This window comes from Dasypus novemcinctus, chromosome 2 (genome assembly GCF_030445035.2).
Source record: "Dasypus novemcinctus isolate mDasNov1 chromosome 2, mDasNov1.1.hap2, whole genome shotgun sequence".
Classification (NCBI taxonomy): domain Eukaryota; kingdom Metazoa; phylum Chordata; class Mammalia; order Cingulata; family Dasypodidae; genus Dasypus; species Dasypus novemcinctus.
In genome coordinates, this window is record NC_080674.1 from 47,054,792 (window position 1) to 47,076,870 (window position 22,079).

At 39.1% G+C, this 22,079-nt stretch overlaps 1 protein-coding gene across 7 annotated transcripts in view; it reads left to right on the forward strand.

Moving 5' to 3' along the window:
• The window catches only part of ZNF131 (zinc finger protein 131), a 46,538-nt gene extending 31,767 nt beyond the window's left edge, over window positions 1-14,771 (forward strand). For all 7 annotated transcript variants that reach the window (XM_004472889.4, XM_004472890.5, XM_058308583.2 and 4 more), the window contains 2 exons: window positions 11,137-11,267; window positions 12,895-14,771. In XM_004472889.4, the coding sequence (XP_004472946.1) occupies window positions 11,137-11,267; window positions 12,895-13,581 (818 nt within the window). In that variant the 3' untranslated portion in view covers window positions 13,582-14,771. The remainder of the gene's footprint in view (window positions 1-11,136; window positions 11,268-12,894) is intronic.
• Window positions 14,772-22,079: the final 7,308 nt, after the last annotated feature.

A 22,079-nucleotide genomic window follows, 5' to 3' on the forward strand; every position in this document is an offset into this window, starting at 1 on the left:
AACTCCACACGGGTCAAGGAGGCCTGGGGTTTGAACCGTGGACCTCTCATGTGGTACACAGACACCCTAACCACTGGGCCAAGTCAAATGTATCATAGCACTGTCTTCTTGCCTCTGTGGTTTCTGATGAAAAACTGACACTTAATCTTATTGGGTATCCCTTATTGCTTTTCCCTTGCTGCTGTCAGAATTCTGTTTGTCTTTTTGTCTTTGGCATTTAACATTCTGATTAGTTTGTGTCTTGGAGTTGGTCTGTTCAGATTTATTTGGATGGGAGTATGTTGTGCTTCTTGGACATGGATATATATGTTCTTCAGTAGGGTTGGGAAGTTTTCTACCATTATTTCTTCAGATATTCCTTCTGCCCCTTTTCCCTTCTCTTCTCCTTCTGGGACACCCATGACATGTATGTTTGTACCTCTCTTGCTGTCGTTTAGTTCCCTAAGACCTTGCTCAATTTTTTCCATTCCTTTCTTCATCTGTTCTTTTGTGTGTTCACTTTCAGAGGCTCAAGCTCACCAATACTTTCTTCTGCCTCCTCAAATCTATCACATAATTCCAGTGTATTTTTTATTTCACTTATTGTGCCTTGCATTCTCATAAGATCTGCTGTTTTTTTATGTATGCTTTCAAATTCTTTGTGCTCTTCCAGTGTCTTCTTAATATCCTTAATCTCTTTAGCCATCTCATTGAATTTATTAAGATTTGTCTGAACATCTATGATTAGTCATCTCAACTCCCTTATATCATCTGGAGGCTTATCTTGTTCTTTTAACTGGGCCATGTCTTCCTTTTTCTTGGTGTGGATTATAATTTTTTGTTGGTGTCTTGGCATCTGGCTTACTAGATATATTTATTCTGGGTACAGTTTCTCTCTTTGGTTTAGGCCTTTATTGCACTTTTTCCCTTGTTGTATAGTAGAAGCCAAGCATGAAGTTGGTGCTGTAAGCTGTGGGGGCTTAGGCTGCCATCATTGCCCTAGGTACTGATGAAGCTTCTCTCAACTTTCACCTTTGCCAGGGGTAGGAACAGAGCCACAGCTGTGTGTAATAATCCAAGTCATGCAGGCCTAGACTGTAGTTGTCAGAATGATTTATGAAGCTTCATGCCCCATTCTCTCCTGTCTGAGGTGGGGAGGGAGCTGCAGGAATGGGAAGTAATAGATGCCGTACAGGACCAAAATGACTGCAAATGCCCCAGTAGACTTTCTGTCCAGCTGAATGTACCTGCAGTTACCAGGAGAAGCTGGTGCAGGGCCCACCAGTTTCCTCCCTGCCAGAGGTGATGCTGAAACTAGCCCAGAGCTGCAAGCTGATCTGGGTGAAAGAAGCCACTCCCGACCTTCACTGTGATTTTCAGTCAGCCCAGTTTCCCCTCATGCTGGGGGTGGAGTCAAAATGGTGGCTACTGCTTCTTTCCCGCTTGGATAGGTCCAAACTTTAGCTGTTCTTAGGGTTATACTTTAGGTAGCGGAATTACCTAGTCAGTACTTGAAATCAGTAGCCAGCCATCTCTTCCTCCCGTTTTTCTGGGAAATAGAGCTTTCAATTCCAGCCACAGAATAGCTGCTGAGGTGGCTTGTGCCGCCAGGGTAGGATGGTCACCGGTCTCTGTGGTGTGACCTGCATTTTCCCAGAGCGGCTGGCATAGGTCTCCACAGCTTCCTCCTTTCCAGAGATGGGGTTGGAACTGCAGTCTGGTCTGGATTGAAAGAAACCTTACCCTGCCAGCACTGTGATTTTCAGTCCGCCCCACTTCCCCTTGTGCCAGGGACAGAGTTAAAATGGCGGCTGCAGGCCTCTTTGGACTTGTACGTGTTCAAACTTTAGCTGTTCTTAGCCCACTGAATTTACTAATCAGTGATTGAAGTTGGTGCCCAACTGTCTCTTCCCCCGCCCCCCCCGTTTTTGGGAAGTGGAGCTTCCAGTTCCAACTGCAGAATAGTTCCCAAGGCATTTTGTCTCCAGTGGAGGATGGGCACCAGCCTCCATGGCGTGGACTTACAAATCTTCTCTGCAGATGGGCAGTCTCCTCCTTCCATGCTTTCAAGGATGTTGCAGGATGCTCTTTTGGTCTCTTGGAACCCCCAAACAGGTGCTTTAGATAACTCTAGGTGATTACTAACTGCCCTATAGGACTCTCTGACTCTAGGAGCTCCTTACTCTGCCACCATCTTGCTGGTTGTTTTAATTGGCTTAATTTTGCAAAAGGATTTATATACCAGCAGCACATTAAATTAATAAATGTAATTAAGTAATATATTTTGATAGTGGGATTTAGAGTGCCCCACAGATAACCAGTCACTTACATTGTTTCTTTAGAATACAGAAGTACAGGTTGTCTTTTTTGCTTAAAACTTTATCTAGTGACCTTTACCTATGTGAAAATAGGACAATGCAGACCATTCTGGAAGGTCTTGTACTTTGTATTTTATGTTAGAGGGCAGAATATAAGGCTAAAATAAAATACTTTGTATGCTTTGTCTTTCCCTGCAAAACTATATGAGATAATAACTTAAGTAAGTTACTTAATTATTATCTTATGTAGTTAATTATAGAATCAAGTGCCCATTGTAGGAAAAGTTCAGCATAAAGCAAACTTGAGAACTTTCATTGTCTTTGTTTAACCTCAACCATTTACTGTACAGTAGTTAGTAGTGACAACATATTTATAGATGTGATAGTGACTTAGTGAATTCAAGAAAAGCACAAATAAACAGTTTAAAATTGTGTTCTTAGTTAATAAAAGATGGATATTTTCCCCTTAAAACAAACTAAATGTAAAGATAAGGAGATGATCCTGGTCTATATTACCTCAAAAGCTCATGTACACCCCCCTCAATTTCATATTTTGCATATTTTTAATTAGTTTAGCAGTATGTATCTTATGAGCTTAAAACATGCACAGTGGCTTGATCTGCAAAATTTTGGCTGTTGTCCTCTAAATTATTTTGTTTCCTTATTTTGGAACATAGTAAAGATAATGCCAATATAGTAGACCATGGAAATAAACATATTTTAGAGTCCTCCTGCCGTCCAAGGAGATCACATTTGGGTTGGAGGAGACAGTTGCCTCAATCATGGTACAGCAGGCCAAGAGCTGATAGAAGTAAGCTCAGAGTCCTGTGGGAATGCTTGCCTGGGCTACCTGGTTATAATGGAAGAGACAGAGAAGACCTTCTAGGGGTTTTACCTCATGATGACTCTCAAAGGAAAAGTAATTAACCAGAAGAACATTTCAGGCAGAAGAAGTGAAACATACCACAGACATAGAGGAATGAGAGCACATGACTTGTTTGGAGCACTACTAGTAATTTGTTAGGACTTAAAGGACTGGATCCAAGACAGAAATCACCAGGAGATTGGCTGAAGAGATAGAAAGAGCTGACTACAAGTGCATACCCCAGGATTATGAGGGTTTATAAGTAGTTTAAGAGCAAGAGAGAGGGAGTGATGGGAGATGAGACTGAAATTATATCGTAACTTTTGTAAATGCATTAAGAGTTGGGATCTTTTCCTAAAGGCTCTGGGGCCATTTTAAGGGATTGTAAGCCAGGAAGAGATCTATTCAGATTAGTATTTAGAGCAGGGGTTCTTAACCTTTTTTGTTCCACAGACCCCTTTGCCAGTCAGGTGAAAACCACAGACCCCTTACTAAGTCCACACTATACTGTGTATTATTTAATAAACACATCACACCTGCAACAACACATCCCTGCAAGAATAGTGTTTTTTTTTTTTAAGATTTATTTATTTAATCCCCCCCCCCCCCGTTGTCTGTTCTCTGTGTCTATTTGCTGCGTCTTGTTTCTTTTTTTTTTTCTTTCTTTTTAAAGATTTATTTATTTATTTAATTTCCCCCCCTCCCCTGGTTGTCTGTTCTTGGTGTCTATTTGCTGCGTCTTGTTTCTTTGTCTGCTTTTGTTTCTTTGTCCGCTTCTGTTGTCGTCAGCGGCACAGGAAGTGTGGGTGGCGCCATTCCTGGGCAGGCTGCACTTTCTTTTCACGCTGGGCGGCTTTCCTCACGGGCGCACCCCCCACGCGGGGGACACCCCTGCGTGGCAGGGCACTCCTTGCGCGCATCAGCACTGCGCATGGCCAGCTCCACACGGGTCAAGGAGGCCCGGGGTTTGAACTGCGGACCTCCCATATGGTAGACGGACACCCTAACCACTGGGCTAAAGTCCGTTTCCTGCGTCTTGTTTCTTTGTCCGCTTCTGTTGTCCTCAGCGGCACGGGAAGTGTGGGCGGCGCCATTCCTGGGCAGGCTGCACTTTCTTTCGTGCTGGGCGGCTCTCCTTACAGGGCGCACTCCTTGCGCATGGGGCTCCCCTACGCGGGGGACACCTCTGCGTGGCGCCGCACTCCTTGCACACATCAGCACTGCGCGTGAGCCAGCTCCACACAGGTCAAGGAGGCCTGGGGTTTGAACCGTGGACCTCCCATGTGGTAGACAGACGCCCTAACCACTGGACCAAGTCCGTTTCCCTGTTTTTTTTTAATTCCAATTTAAGCTCATGGACCCCTTGTTAAGAATCCCTGTTTTATAAAAATGAGGGGAAGAATAGATTTGGAATGGAGTGAGAGTGGCTAGCTCTATGTAGAAAACTGTTGGAGTAATCTAAATAATAAGGGCTTGAGTAATGGCTGTGAAAGTGGGAGAGGGTTGGAGATTTGAGTAATAGAAAATAGGCAGAATCAAAAGGATTTGATGATCAGCAAGATGGTAGGGTACAAGATTGGGTGACTCCCAGCTTACTGGTTTGAGAGACTCCATAGCTGGAGGTATTATTCACTTATAAAGAAAAATATAGGATAAGCATTTAGGGGTAAGGTGGGGATACTAGGTATTGGCAGATCTACCTGTGGGACACCCAAAGCGAAGAGAACCTAGAAGTGACCTCTGGCCATATTTTCAAATAACTGTTGCTTAGTTTCCCAGAGAGGTAGTCTGGTATCAAAGAAAGAATATAGGCCTGGAAGCCAGAATTAGATTCCAGCTCCAGTTCTGACATTTACCAGCATGATGAATTTGGTCACTTTACTTTTGGGCCTTTTTCTTTTTCTGTATTAAAAAAGATAACGATACCTGTATGGCAGGATTGTGACAAATAAGAGAAAATGGTGAAAGCACTTTGAAAACTGTATTGTCCACACCTAAAATACAGGTAATCTGTTGTGATTTCTAGATTTTATTGGGTTTATCAAACTAATTTTTAAGTTAAAAAAAAAAAAAAAGCACAGACAGTATACAATGAAAAGTGAGTCTCTTTCCTATTTCAATAAATCGCTCCAGAAGGAACTACTGTTATCATTTTTTAATTTATCCTTCCAGATACATCCCTGGCATTTTTTAAATAAATATTTTATTGTTAGATATTAATAAAGCATAAACCCATCCAAAGAGTACAATCAGTGATATTTGGTGTAATCACATATTTGTACATTCATCACCCCAGTCATTCCCAGAGCACCTTCATTATTCCAATAATATAATAAACAAAAACAAAACTCATCACCTCTCTGTCTCTCTGTGCATCACCAGCCATACATAGCTACAATTCTTTTTCCTTCTGTCTAATATATTTGTATTTGTATTTTGTAAAAATAGTCATATATGTAATGCCCCCCATACTTGTGTTTTACATGAAGTTTAACTGTCTTATACAGTCTCCATGTTACAGATTAATATTTAGTTCATAATAGTGTAAACATACAGTATTTGTCCTTTTGTGTCTGGCTCTCTTCACTCAACATAATGTCCTCCAGGTACATCCATGTTGTTATATCCTTTACGACTTCATTTCTTTTTACAGCTGCATAATATTCCTTCATGTGAATACACTACAATTTTATCCATTCATCAGTTGATGGACACCTGGGTTGTTTTCAACTTTTGGGAATCGTGAAAATGCCACTATAAACATTGTGTCTGTGCTCTCAGTTCTGGGTATTTACCTGGTAATGGTATTGCTAGGTCACATGGCAAGTCTATATTCAACTTCCTTAGGAACTGCCAAATAGTCCTCCACAGTGGCTGTACCATTCTACATTCCCACCAACAGTGAATAAGTGTTCCTATCTCTCCACATCCTGTCCAACATTTAACAGTGTTCTGACTTTTTAATAGCGGCCAATCCAGTAGGTGTGAAATGATAATCTCATTGTAGTTTTGATTTGCATTTCCCTAATCACTAGCGATGTTGAAAATTTTTTATGTGTTTCTTCACCATTTGTATTTCTTTGGACAGTTGTCTTTTCAAGTCTTTTGTCCATTTTTAATCGGGTAGTTTGTGTTTTTATTGTTGAGTTGTATGGTCTCTGTATATCATGGATATTAAACCCTTAATTCAGATATGTGATTGCCAAATATTTTCTCCCATTGAGTCAGCTACCTTTAATCCTTTTGACAAAGTCCTTTGAGATAAAAAAGTGTTTCAATTTTGAGGAAGTCCCATTTTATGTTTTTTTCTTTTGTTGCTCGTGCTTCAGGTATAAGGTTTAAGAAACTGCCACCTATCACAAGATCTTAAAGATGTTTTCCTATGTTTTCTTTCAGGAGTTTTATGGTTTTTGCTTTTATATTTAGGTCCATGATCCATGTTGAGCTAACATTTTTAAAAGGTGTAATATGGGGGTTTTCTTTCTTTCTTTTGGATATAATATGCAGTTTTCCAGCACCATTTGTTGAATAGACTGTTCTGGCCCAGCTGGGAGGACTTAACCACCTTGTCAAAAATAACATGACTGTAGATGTGAGGGTCTGTTTCTGAGTTCTTGATTCAGTTCATTGGTCAGCATGTCTGTCTTTATGCCAGTACCATGCTGTTTTTACCACTGAAGCTAGGTAATATGCTTTAAATTCCAGAGTTGAGATTCCTCCAACTTCATTCTTTTTAAAGGTCCTTTTGACTATTCAGGGCCCCTTACCCTTCCAAATAAATTTGATAATTGGTTTTTCCACTTCTGCAAAAAAAGGCTTTGGGATTTTTATTGGGATTGTGTTGAATCTGTAAATCAGTTTGGGTAGAATTGACATCTTAATGATATTTAGTCTTCTAATCCATGAACACAGAATGCCTTTCCATTTATTTAAGTCATAGTTTCTTTTAACATTTTTTTGTAGTTTCCTGAATACAGGTCCTTTATGTCCTTGTTTAGGTTTATTCCTAAATATTTGATTGTTTTAGTTGCTATTTAAAAACAATTTTTTTCTGACTTCCTCCTCAGATTGCACATCAGTAGTGTATAGAAACACTTGATTTTTGTATATTAATATTGTATCCTGCTTCTTCGTCGAGTCTATTAATTCTAGTAGCTTTGTTGTGGATTTTTCAGGATATTTTAGATAAAGGATCATATCATCCGCAATAGTGAAAGTTTTACTTCTTTCCTATTTGGGTGGCTTTTATTTCTTTGTCTAGCCTAATCGCTCTAGCTAGAATCTCTAGCACAATATTGAATAACATTGGTGTGGGAAACGGATGTGGCTCAATTGATAGAGCGTCTGCCTATCATATAGGAGTTCCAGGGTTCAAACCCAAGACCTCCTGGCCCATGTGGTGAGCTGACCCATGCACAGTGCTGATGTGCGTAAGGAGTGCCATGCCATGCAGGGCCCCCGCGTAGGGGAGTCCCACGCGCAAGGAGAGCCCCCACAAGGAGAGCCATCATGTGCAAGAAAAGCGCAGCCCACCCAGGAGTGGCACCACACGCACAGAGAGCTGATGCAGCAAGATGATGCAACAAAAAGTAACACAGATTCCCAGTACCACTGAGTATGCAAGCGGACCCAGAAGAACACACAGTGAATGGACATGAGAGCAGACATTTGGGGGGGGGTAAAGTAAATCTTTAAAAAAAACCCAACATTGGTGACAGTGGGCATCGTTTTCTTGTTCCTGATCTCAGCAGGAAAGCTTTCAGCCTTTCACCATCGCGACTTTACCATATTGAGAAAGCTTCCTTCAATTGCTATTTTTTGGAACGTTTTTATCAAGCAAAGGTCCTGTATTTTGCCAAATGCCTTTTCTGCATCAATTGAGAGGATCATATGATTTTTTCTTCTTCAACTTATCAATGTGATTTATTAGACTAATTGATTTTCTTGTGTTGAACCACCCTTGCATACCTAGGATAAAATCCACTTGATTGTGGTGTGTAATTCTTTTCATGTGCTTTTGCATTCTGTTTGCAGGTATTTTGTTGAGGATTTTTGTATCTATATTCATTCAAGATATTGTCTGTAATTTTCTTTTTTCATAGCATCTTTATCTGGTTTTGGTATTAGGATGATAATTGGCTTCATAGAATGAGTTTGGTAGCATTCTTTCCCATTCCATTTTTTGGAAGAGCTTGAGCAAGATTGGTATTTTGAATGATTGGTAATATTCACCTGTGAAGTCATCTGGTCCTGGGCTTCTCATCTTTGGGAAGTTGATAACTGTGTCAGTCTCTCCACTTGTGATTGGTTTGTTTAATTCTTCTATTCTAGGGTCTGTGTAGGTTGTTTGTGTGTTTCTAGGAATCTGTCCATCTTCTCTACATTGTCTAGTGTTTTGGCATACAGTTGTTCATAGTATCCTCTTATGATCTCTCTTATTTCTGTGGGGACTTGTATTTAAATAGTCATACACAAACACACACACATATACATGCATGGTTTTTGGAACAACAAACAGGAGCCTATGGAACACTGTGTTATGCCACTAATTTACCTTGGAATCTTTCATTTAACGTTTATGACTCTATTTAGTCATTTTCACTAAGACTGCAAAATATTTCAGTATATAGGTTTACCATAATTTACTTAGCCACACTCCTGCTGATACACATTTAAGTTGTTGCCAGTCTTTTGCTATGACAGACTGTGCTTTAGGAGGCATACTTGTACATAATATATTTAAAGACATGTTCAAGTAGATGTAATACATAAGAACAGAAAGCTAGGTCAAATCTTGCTAAATATTTAAAGAGGCTATGCCAATATATGTTTGTCGTTTTCACTCATTGTAAAAAAAAAATTACACATTAATGAAACCACAAAACTTTTAACCATTTTATTTAGTAATATCTCCCAACATTTTGGAATTGAAAAGGAGTTTCTGTACCAATAGTAATTCAAGGTGATTAGGTCTTCTCTCTCAAATTAATGTTTTTTACCACATGAAAACAGCACAAAATAAAAATCTTATTTTATCAGGGATAAAAAACATAGCTCAGTGTTAACCTGACTTTGCATGAATGTGAGGGGCACATTTGGGACCTCTTCATCATTGGGCCTGTACTTCTGAAATCTTAGTCCCACTCTACACAGGCCTCATTCTGTCCCTTGAATTTACCCACTCCTTTCTTTACTGTTGTCCTTTTACCTCATTTAGACTTGCAGTCCCTCTTTCCCCCTTTTTACCTACTTTATTGCCCCATTTCTGACTTCTCCATCCTGTATGGACTTTGTTGTATACTACTTGAGTCACTTTTTCTTGTAGTCTAAACTCATTCCCTTGACTTTTAACCCCATCTTCTTTTTAAAAAAAAAAAAAAAGCCAACAACTCCATCATAGAATCATTGCATCCACTTACTCCTACTCCTTGGTGGCTGAGTACTCCTGGAGAAAATTCAGATCTCAGACTTTAAGTTAAGCCCTTTGGTGTCTGATTTACATCTTATTTTCCTAAGTGCTGTTCTAGACCCTTGTCCCAGTCCTCAATTCTTTTGCCTATCCTCAGCCCCCAACAAATGACATGCTTGTCTTCCTGCTCCCAGCTTACCAGGGGAGGCATCCAGTTTTTATTCCAGAGGAGGAGGATTCCCTTTTCCTCTTCAGGACCAATCCTCCCATGCATATTCTTGATCCCACACCTTCATGTCTCCTCCAAGACTGTTCCATCTTCATTCCTGGTTCTCCTTTCTTTCTCCACCAGCTCCTTTTTCTTGGCAAATAAATAATGAAGTCTCTACTGGCTTAGAGAACTCTCTTGATGGCTTGTCTTCCCGTAGTCACCTCTCTTCTTCCAAGCCTTCTTAGAAGAATTTCTATACTGATTGTTTTCATTTATTGCCTCTCACTCCCTCATCCCTCTGTAGTTTGGCTTCTGACCCCACCACACCACTGACACTGTTCTTGCTGAAGTTATTAAATTTATTATTGATCTGACATCTCTGTTCATTTTGGCATTGTTTACTACCCCCGTCTTCTTCAAATTCCTTCCTTAATGTCCCTCAGTATTTTCTCCTAGTTTTTCTTCTACCTTTGTCTGTTTCATTTCTATCCTTTGCTGGCTTATCTTCCTATTGTTTTAAGTTGGTGTTTTACTGTGTCCTGCCCTTCGTTCTTTTTTATTTTATTTTATTTATTTTTTTATTATGCCCTTGGTTCTTTTATCAGATAATATACTCTTTGAGAAACTTGATCCACACCTAAGGTTTTTATTACCACTCAAAATAACCCCTAATCTGTATCAGTCTACCCTCTATTTGGCACCAGATTTGTCTATACAACTGCCTTCTAAGACAGGTCTGGGTGTCTCAGTGATTCTTCCCTCCTTATTCCTCACCCATGATGCTGTTTTCCTCTTCAGTGCCTCTGCCTAGAATGAGCTTCCTTCTTTCTTTCATTCATTTCCAGGCAGAATTCATTGTTTCCCCTCCCTCCTTTGGGCTGCTACAGTACATTTTTCATGGCCCTTTCATCTTATTAGGCCTTCTACAGTACATTGTATTTATTTATTTTAATGTATTTCAACTTTATCCCCTGGCTCTTGAAGTAAGTCTTTGAAAGCAAGGAAAGAAAGTTTATCTTTTTTCAGCACAGGATCTGACACACAGTAAAAGTTCAAAAAATGCTTATGCAATGGATAGTGATTCATTTCCCTGAAATAGAGATTGGTCTTGATTTTTACTTAAGGGCAAATATATAAGTAATTTTTAAACAATGTAAAAACATGGAAAAGAACTTATCCAAAATTCTCTAATTTTCAACCGATTACTGATAAAATCCTTAAAAATTCATTGTTACGAGAACACCTGAAAATTATAAATTCTGATCCAGCTCTCAAAATGTGCTATTAAAATAAAGCAAATTTTTATCTTTTTACTACTTTTCTTAATTTATCAATATCTTTTTTTCTGTTACAGGTGAAAAACCTTTTGAATGTCCAAATTGTCATGAACGATTTGCTAGAAATAGCACACTTAAATGTCACCTGACTGCATGCCAAACTGGAGTGGGGGCAAAGAAGGGAAGGAAGAAGCTTTATGAATGTCAGGTATGTGTGGCTGAATTCTCTCAACAAAGTTGTCTGTGTTTGAAATATTTGAAAGTGTGAAAGAAAACAGAATCTAAAGCAAAGGTATAGAAGTGACAGTTTAGAAAGAAATGAGAATGAGAATAAAGAACATCATTGTCTTGATTCTATAAGGGGAGTTAGAGTAGCTTTTATTGCGCAGTCCTTGATGACACCAATGTCATCAAAAATTACGTTCTAGAGAAGTGGATATGACTCAAGTGATAAGGCCTCTGCCTAACAAATGGGAGGGCCAGGTTCAATCCCTGGGGCCACCTGGTGAAAAAGGAGGAGAAAGTGAGGAAGTGGAGTTGGCCCAATGGATAGGGTATCCGTCTACCACACGGGAGGTCCGCGGTTCAAATCCCGGGCCTCCTTGACCCGTGTGCAGCTGGCCCATATGCAGTGGTGATGCCCCCAAGGAGTTCCCTGCCATGCAGGGGTGTCCCCCGCATAGGGAGCCCCATGCGCAAGGAGCGCGCCCCGTAAGGAGAGCCACCCAGTGCGAAAGAAAGTTCAGCCTGCCCAGGAATGGCGCCGCACACACGGAGAACTAACACAACAAGATGACACAACAAAAAGAGACACAGATTCCCGTGCCGCTGACAACAACAGAAGTGGACAAAGAAGAACACGCAGCAAATGGACACAGAGAACAAACAACTCGGGGGGGGGGGGGGGAGAGAAATAAATAAAATCTTTAAAAAAAAAAGGGAGAAAGAGTGCCTGCATGGTGAGCCAAGTGCCCGTGCAGTGAGCCAGTACCCAGGTGGTGAGCTGAGTGCCCACGTGGTGAGCCAAGTGCCCGTGCAGTGAGCCAGTACCCAGGTGGTGAGCTGAGTGCCTGTGCAGTGAGCCAGTGCCTGTACAAAGTGAGTCACGCAGCAAGATGATGATGCAACAAAAGAGAGACAAAGGGGAGAATCAAGGTGAAGTGCAGCAGAGACCAGGAACTGAGGTGGCACAATTGACAGGGAACCTCTCTCCACATCAGAGGTCACAGGATCGAATCCCAAGGTGAATCCTAGAGGTGAAAAACAAGAAGGGAAGACAAAAAGAAATACAGAAGATCACACAGAGAAAATGGACACAGCAAAAACTTCAGGGTGGGGGAGCGGGAGGGGAGAGGAAGAAAAAAAGTAAAATAGAATTACCTTTAAAAAAAAAAGATGTTCTCAGTAACAGGTAATCAGAAGGTGTGGATATTTTGTAACCAAAAAGCAATCTTTAGAATTCTGGGGGATGAAGAAGGAGGGTTGTAGATTAGATATAATTTTATACTCTTCCATGATTAATGTTTGTATTTTTATCCTCAATATTGTGGATTTGAATATTTAACTTATGGGGGGGAATTCAGTACTGTTAACCTTTTATTTCCAGAATTTTTTTGATGCTTAAACAATGAAGGCAGTATGAAAATGTTTCCCAAAATGTATTTGAGAAATTAACCTAAAAGACCAAGTACCAAAGAATTATGCAGTAGCTTGGTCTAGATTACATTGTAGATACCATATTCCTAACATTTTCAGAATAAACCTTCAACTTGTTCCTATATTCCCTTCAGTTTGAATATTAAGTATTGTTAATACCATGTATTTGATTCTTTCAGGTCTGTAATAGTGTGTTTAACAGCTGGGACCAATTCAAAGATCACTTGGTAATACACACCGGAGATAAACCCAACCATTGTACTTTATGTGACTTGTGGTTTATGCAAGGAAATGAACTAAGGAGGCATCTCAGTGATACTCATAATATATCAGAGCGTCTAATAACTGAAGAAGTTCTTTCAGTAGAAACACATGTGCAAACTGAACCTGTGACATCAATGACTATTATAGAACAAGTTGGGAAGGTGCATGTGCTACCATTGCTTCAAGTCCAAGTAGATTCAGCACAAGTGACTGTGGAACAAGTCCACCCAGATCTGCTCCAGGACAGCCAAGTGCATGATTCACATATGAGTGAGCTTCCAGAGCAGGTCCAGGTGAGTTACCTAGAAGTGGGTCGAATTCAGACTGAAGAAGGTACTGAAGTACGTGTAGAGGAGCTGCATGTTGAACGGGTAAATCAGATGCCAGTGGAAGTACAAACTGAGCTTCTAGAAGCAGACTTGGATCAAGTGACCCCTGAAATCATGAACCAGGAGGAGACTAAGCCTAGCCAAGCAGATGCTGCTGAGGCTGCCAGGGAAGATCACGAAGATGCTGAGGGTTTAAAGACCAAACCAACAGTAGATTCCCAAGCTGAAAATGCAGGGAATGGGGACAGAACACCTATGCCAGTTTTAGAGTGAAATAACGTGTATATTTTTTAATTTACATGTTGGGTTTTTGAACTGGTTATGGGCAGTGTGACTGTCCTTCAGCTAAACAGATAGGTGGATGGACCAAAGTTAAACAATATCCTGGTGTGCTGACCTGTTTCTCTTGAAACAAACTGATTTCCCTGCACTTAATGCCACAGAGGAGGAATCTTTTCCATAAATGGATGGGAAGCTTTGAGAAGTATATTTCTGGAAACTTAAATGGATTATATTCTTATTATATAAGTTGGGTACAAATGTATCAATTTTCATTGTGGTAAGACTTCTCCCTTCTCTCTTTCCCAGGTCGTGTCCTTCCTCAGATTTTTTCGTTACTATAAAATCAAATGTAAAATCATTAGAATACAAGTTTATGTATTCTAATGCATGTTAAAAAATTGAATATATAGGAAACACAAGGCTGCATGAAGAAAAGTGCATTGTTACTGTGCAGTTAAATTTTGGCTTCTGGCTTTCTTTGAGTTTGAACAAAATTCTTGTCTACCCTTGTTAGTCACAGATACCATCTCTGCAACAGGAGTAGAGTGGTGGTGGGTGGCAAAATTTCTAGAATGTAAAAAGGAAAAACCACACCCATGTGCCTTTTCAAAACCAACAAAACCAATATAATAAGCATCTCTTTTTTTTTTTCAGTTCAGGTGGTCAGAAGCAATGCAGAAGATACTGTAGTACTTTACATTTTTGCTTATAAAAAGAACCACCAGTTCTTTTTCACTTAAGTTGAGAAATTTTATTTAATGGCAGCTGAAGGGCCATTTTCAATTGGGAAAATTCATTTACATCTGGGGTAAACTTTATTTTGTTGAAAAGTTGCACTAGTATTTTACCACCAGATGGAAAAAAAAAGATGGGCATCATTTAAAAATTAATGTATTTAAAATAAAGTACAGAAAAAAACATGTATATAATATATCAGGCTTTGTTTTGAATGGAATCTTTTTCCCCAATCCTTAACATAAAGATCTTGTGCTATAACTTTTAAAGCCATACAAATAAGAGTGCTAAACTGTGGACTTAAAAGTAGGTGTGTAAATATTTTTAATCAGTATTATTTGGAAAATAAAATATAACAACCACATAAAGTAAACCAATATGCTATTTTCTTTACCTGTTGAATATTGGGAGATATTTACATTTTTGAAGTAAACTTTAAAATTATGTGTTCGTGACTCTTTTTTAATTACCAGTTCGGAAACTGTGTAAATATCTGATAACATGTTTTCTTAAGTGTGTCTTTATGCACCTGTATTAACATGACTGATACAAGAACTGAGCTATAAAATTGTCAACATACACCTCCAGCCCCACAAAATGAGGTCAAAAGAATGAGGAAGTTCTTCGCTTTTCTTACATAGTGGTCACACAGTAAATGGAATTTTTTACAATTGCCTGTTTAAGCAAAGCATTTCTCCAGTACTGAGTGTGTTAAATTTAAATGAGCACTTCAGTTAACCCCGTGGGAGTTCTGATAGTAGATGGTATCACATTCATGAAATACACCCAAAAGAATGGCTTCCCACAATTGGAAACGTCACAAATTGAGACAGGAATAGGGGGTTGTTTTTCTTTTTATCAAAAGAGTGTATGAACATTTCCAAGTCTGTTTAGCAATTGGGTTGGTACCTGCCACAAAAGTTACTTTTATATTTTTTTCTTTGAAGTCTGAAAATACTGAAAATTACATCATATTGCATTGAATTGTCAGTCTGCCTTAGGATGCCCATGTTCCTGAGTTAATTGTGTTTAAAAAAAGAAAGAAAGAAAAAAAAATGCCCTGACAGAGTGGTCTGAAATATGTAAATTAATACCTATTATCTAGTGATTTTTGAATGCTGAAAATAGCTATCTTTAGTCTGTGCTCTTAAAGCCAAGATATGAAACAAGGTTTATTTTTAAACATAATCTTCCCGGAGCTCTGTCCACAAGGTAGGAGATACAGGGCAAAGGCATATCAAAATTAAAATTACTAAGTTTTCAGGTTTGGCAAGGTCTTTCAAGATGGGTTTGAGGGACATTATAATTAATTTTTCATTTCCGTATGATAGGTACAAAGGCATTAGTTTGCTAAGAATGCCAGGGAATTTGACTGTGAGAAGAACACTATCCGCTAATGGTAAACCTTATGTTGTCTAGCACTTTACATATAACAAAACAGCTGTTAAAAGCCATGGTGTGTATTTGCTTCAAGTACTGAACTGGGTATTTTGTTGCAATGGTGTTTCTCAGGCTTTTTTTCCTATGAGGTTTTCTAGCCAAGTCCACAGAGAGACAACTGGGCAAGTGCAGCATTGGTCATCACATAGGAATCCCAAGTGCCACTGGAGGTGGACATGAGATCTCTTCTCCCTCTCCAACTGTCTAACACAAGAGGAAAACTTAACACTAATATATTTAAAACCTAGAAATCTTCTTAATTGTGTAAGAAGCAGAAGGCTTTTATAAAAGGTCTTATTAATTTAAAAGGGCTGACTTAATCACATGCTCCTGAAAGTAGGAATATTTTCATACAAGTTGAATGCTTCTGTTACCTTCAGTTTGGAATTTAAAGATTTCAGAACGATTCATGAAGTTCCTTTAAACCAGGGGTTCTTAACAAGGGTTCCGTGAGCTTGAATTGAAATAAAAAAAAATTCTTGTGGGGACATGTTGGTGCGGGTGTGATATATTTATTAAATAATACACAGTCTAGTGTGGACTTAGTCAGCTCCGTGGTTTTCACCTGACTAGCAAAAGGGTCCATGGAACAAAAAAGGTTAAGAATCACTGCTTAAATAGACTGCTCATTTTATACTGTGAATAATCCAACAGTATGGACTGACCTAAATGTAAATTAAGACAAGTAGATTTTAATTCACAATTTGATTTTAACATGGTTTATTCTTTTAAAGAAGTGATCAGACAGTCACTAAGAGTATCATCTGGAAATAGTGTTTTAACTGTTACATGCAGAGTTACAAGTAAATACCTGACACTGAAAGCCTGATTTTATTGGAGAAAACTTAATATCTTTGAATTCACTAGGTCAAGACTGACCTCTGTGTTAGTTACATCAGGATAGAGAAACCTTTGCTAAATGTTTTTTCTGTGTAATGTGTTAAACTGTGCAATAGCTTTCACAGAATTTGCCATAAAGGATTTTCGAATGAGAAGCAGCAGGAATTAAAACTGTCAAACCCTCACCACCACCACCAAATAATGATCCTTTCATAGTTAGAGGCCTAGAAGTCTGTTGCTTTAAAATCATAAATACAGAAGTTGTCATTAACTTCTTATATCTGTTATAAATACGATATTCTGGACTTAACAGGATATCTTAAAATTCTACTTGGCTCCAAGTGTTCTGTAAATGTTGCTTCACCAACCCTGTTGACATTTTTAGTAGCAAGCAGCAAGTGAATTTTTTCTCCATGCCCTTCCTACAGTGTCACAGTAAATGTGACTCATTCAGCTGAAGCAGTGCCTACCTTGACATGTGTACCAAAATGTAGCCTGGTAAAGAAAAATCCCATTGTAACGTTGCTGTAACTTATGAATCATTTATATGTCAGCACTTTACATTTAATTATTGCAATGACTTCATGAGTTTACTGTATTTAATAGCTCTCATTTTATAGATGGAGGAAACAGGAGAAGATGAGAAGCAGCTGGTAAGGAGTAGAGCCAGTGTTTAAACCATGGAGACAGACTCCAAAGCCTACTCTTCTGATCACTAAAATACAGTTAACCTCTGTATGAGATCTCTCGAAACACTGGATTACACAGTGGGATAATGCCGCATGCCACCCCTTAATGGTGTTAGGGGAGGAGGTGACAAGGTCTGAAAAGCTGCCATGATTCATGCAGCAAATTTCTCTTTGTATCTCCTTGCACTTAGACTACACCAGCTAGGCAATTGTTCCACAACTTCAGTGCTGGTCAGAATCTCGTTAAAAACACAGATTGCTGGACTCCACTCCCAGAATTGCTGATTCACTTGGCCTGGGGTAGGGCCCAAGAATTTCCATCTCTAACAGTAATGATGCTGGTAGTCCTGGGAGCACACCTGGACAACCACTTAACATAGGGTACTTCGAAGAAGCTCAGATTTAAAGTTGGCCAGTAGAATGAGATTTTTGAGGGGCTTTTATAATGTAGGTCGGTATTATTGTTTACGTTATCATTCATTATAATGTCAAGAGCTTCCTACTTATTCGCAGTAACTGCTTTTATAATCTTTTTGAAATAATTCCACAAAGATGAAATATTAGAGATCAATAAAATTTAAAACCTAAAGATATGAGTAAGAATACTTTGGCTCCCTTTATGTATTAAAATATACTGTAGACACAAAATGTTACTGCATACCTACTGTGAAGCAATTGCCATTGTATGAATTCACTTGAGTAATTGCTGATCATTAAATCTATGGTTGGAGGATCTGGTGGAAGTAGCTATATTAGAACAGTAACTGGGTCTTGAGAAATATCTAAGGAATTTATAATTAGGAAATACTATGGAGGGAAAAGTTATTAATGAATCATGATATAATACAGACTTGGAGGCTTAGTTCCAATAAAATGCTTATTAAAGACTACGGACTAAAACAAAGGTAACTTGATTTAAGTTTGATTTTTATAAGTCCATAAAATTGGCAGTTTTGTGAAAGTATCAGTGGGCTCAAAGCCTTCAGCTCTTCATTGTTCAATTGTAAAAAATGGTCAAATGCCAACTGTAAGTACTCCACGAATTACTACACCTGGCTTCATTAAAAGATTGAAGTGCAGTTGTTACATTACAGTGGGACTCAGAAACTCAGTGAAAATTACTGTGGGCTTTTTCAAAATCATAACTTTTTTTTTTTAAACTAAAGTGTTGTATTTATTTGAACATTAGGAAGAAAGTTCAGTATTGAGTATTAATAGTTAAATGAGGAAAATCTAAGTGAATTTAATAAAGTACCTAGAAGAACATCAATAGAATTAGAGGATAAACTGACTCGTGGAGGGAGAGGTAGTGACCCTCTCACTTAGCCACTACCTTTTGTTATTAAGTTACATTCCCTCAAGTAAAATATTCACATCTTTTAGAAAAATGAAAAAACCCCTCAACCCATTAATCAGAAGCCACTATTTTTAACATTACATTCCAGACACGGTTATATAGACACAAATGTGCAGAGATAACTTTTTTAAAAAGGATCACCATGCTAGTTTTAATTATTATTATTATTTTTTTAAAAGATTTATTTATTTAATTCCTCCCCCTCCCCTGGTTGTCTGTTCTTGGTGTCTATTTGCTGCCTCTTATTTCTTTGTCCGCTTCTGTTGTCGTCAGCGGCACACAGGAAGTGTGGGTGGCGCCATTCCTGGGCAGGGCTGCTCTTTCTTTTCACGCTGGGCGGCTCTCCTCACGGGCGCACTCCTGCGGGGGACACCCTTGCGTGGCACGGCACTCCTTGCGCGCATCAGCGCTGCGCATGGCCAGCTCCACACGGGTCAAGGAGGCCCAGGGTTTGAACCGCGGACCTCCCATATGGTAGACGGACGCCCTAACCACTGGGCCAAAGTCCTTTTCCCTAGTTTTAATTATTTTAATGTTGCTGGAATTTAACAAATAAGGAAAGCAAAACAAACTGCTAAATATAAATGAATTTCCTCACCATGAAAATAATAGTTCCTAAAAGTCCCTATAAAGTTAAGGAAAAGGATTTTGATAAAAGTTGGCTTCTTTTCCTCCAGAAAATGAGAGTGGAATGTCCCTGAATACCCTTGAATAATGCCAATTGTGGAATTATCTCCTACAACCTGTAATAATTGTCATTTCTGAAGCACTTACTAGAAGGATCTCTCACATTCTTTGGGTCCCAGCTACTTAAAGATTCTGATGAAAGTAACATACTTTCAGTGGGAGATCCTCTTGCCAACCAGCCTAAACCCATAGACTCCAAGTTGAGAAAATGTATTTTACTATTTTCCAGAAATGTTATCTCTAATTCTCACAACAACCTCAGTTTACAAATAGTGAAACTGAGATTAAAAGGTACTTGAAACCGAAGTGTAAGTAGTTATATTTAGTAAGTAGTAGAGTGTGCATTCAAGGTATAGCTCTATGATTCAAAAGTGCATTTTTAGCCACTGTCAATATTTCTCAGAGCACAGACCATTAGAACCATCTGAGGTTATTTCTAAGAATGTATATTACTTCCTTCCTGCCAACACAAGGGAGTAGGGCTTAAAAACTTAATTTTAATGAGCTTCCCAATAACCATGGAGCTATACCTATACTGCCTTTATGGGTTTTAGAGTGTTCATTAATCCTTTTGGGAAATAATGTTTTTTTTACATTAAAATATTTTTTCTGATACATATGCCCATTGTAGAAAATGCAAAAAATACTGGAAACTGTTCAGGAGATGATTTAAATCACCTCTGATTCTACCAGATAAAAACATTTCTAATGTTTTGGCATATTTCCTTCCAGTCATAAATATCAAATTTGCATCCTGTTTTGTAACCTTTGTTTTTTCACTTAATATATTGAAAGTATTTTCAATATTAATCAAAACTACAATTTTTAACCTCCATATACTGTTACATTGTAACCACCTACTGCTGAAGGACCCTTTCTAGAAAAATAAACAGTTTTGTGGGAAGGGACTTGGCCCAGTGGATAGGGTATCCGCCTACCACATGGGAGGTCCGCAGTTCAACCCTGGGCCTCCTTGACCCGTGTGCAGCTGGCCCATGTGCAGTGCTGATGCGCACAGGAGTGCCCTGCCACACAGGGGTGTCGCCACACGGGTGTCCCCCGCATAGAGGAGCCCCACGCGCAAGGAGTGTGCCCCGTAAGAGCCGCCCAGCGCGAAAGAAAGTGCAGCCTGCTCAGGAATGGCACAGCACACACGGAGAGCTGACACAGCAAGATGACAGCAACAGAAAGAAACACAGGTTCCTGTGCCGCTGACAACAACAGAAGCGGACAAAGAACACACAGCAAATGGATGGAGAACAGACAAGGGGAGGGGAGGATAAATAAATCTTAAAAAAAAACTTTTTTGTAAGAGAAGGAACTTGAATGCAAAGTCCTGGGGGTCCTATATCTACAAAAGGAAAGGAAAGTGTGAAGGGGTACTGTTTGGAAAGGAAGTAAGTTCTGGCAGCACGGCTGAGAGAAATGAGTGGCAGGGGGCTCCCCTGGAGTATGGCCATTGGTATATGATCACTGAACTGATTGATAGCTGATGCTGAATTCTACTTTTCCTTTTCTGTGATAACCTGAAGTCTTCGGTAACCTTTAAGCCATTAGAATCTGGCATCAGCTTTACTCTATGGATGCTTTATGAGGCTTGATGGAACTGTGCCTACAGAAAATCGATGTCAGGTTGGGATTTTGAGGCTCTACGTTTCTAGGCAATTTCCCTATGAAATATTATCTTGCATATTGTCATATTTCAGATTCAAGGGATTTTTATTTATTTAAGAATTATGCAGTCATCTGTCCTTTTATATATATAAGAATTTCCTTTCTCCTTTTCTTTGACCATTGCTTTTGAAAGAAAACAGATTGATGTCATGTACTATTTTTAAAAGGTTACTCTTTTTAAAAATTCTTCTTGGGGTGGGGAGAGATAAAATAATAAATCTTTTTAGCCTAAAAAAAAATCCTCTTGTCTTTTGAGGATAATGCTTATCCTACACAAATTCAGGAGCATTCTCCTCAAAGGAAGAAGCAATTATCAGAGTTCTTTGGTTTTCTTGTCAGTCTCCATGGCCAGTCCCTGGAGCTGTCCAAGGTTTTATTTCTTGCTCTTCCTGTTCCTGCCCCCTTCTGGCATCACAAAGAAGCAGCAGAGGGTAATTAGGAAGATCACCACTCTGAAGTTAAACTGCTAGGGTTCAATCCCAGACCACCAATGGTTAGCTGTGTGACCTTGAGCAAGTCATATTAACATTTCTGAGCCTGTTTTCTCATCTGGGAAAAGTGGGATGATAATGACAGTTCCTACCACATAAGACTATTACGAGGATTTAATCAGTTAATATTTGTAAAAACATTTAGAATAGAGCTTAGCAAATAGTCAGCAAAAGAAGGAATCTTTCCGTTCCCTAATTTCTACCATAAAATAATTTTAGATGTATTCTTCTCAGCTCTTTTGCTTTTGTAAATACTTCCCTGGAAATCCTAAATACAGGATCAGGGGGCATGAAATGGTAGGAGTGCTTGCAAGGCTGTGTGTAAGCGCACCTAGCCCCAGCTCTATGACAAACCAGCTCCGAGACCCTTGCTAAATGACCTGACCTCAGTTTCCTCTCCTGCAAAACGAGGCTTCAGTTTCAGTAGATAACATTAGTGTTTTAATATTCTATGAATCTCATTCCCAGTTCTACACTCAATTCAGTGACTTGGTTTACTTGTTAACTGGAAAAATATTTGGCACGTACCATTAGCCAGAGCGTCATAGCTGAAAACTGGGCCGGAATTTAGGGTGC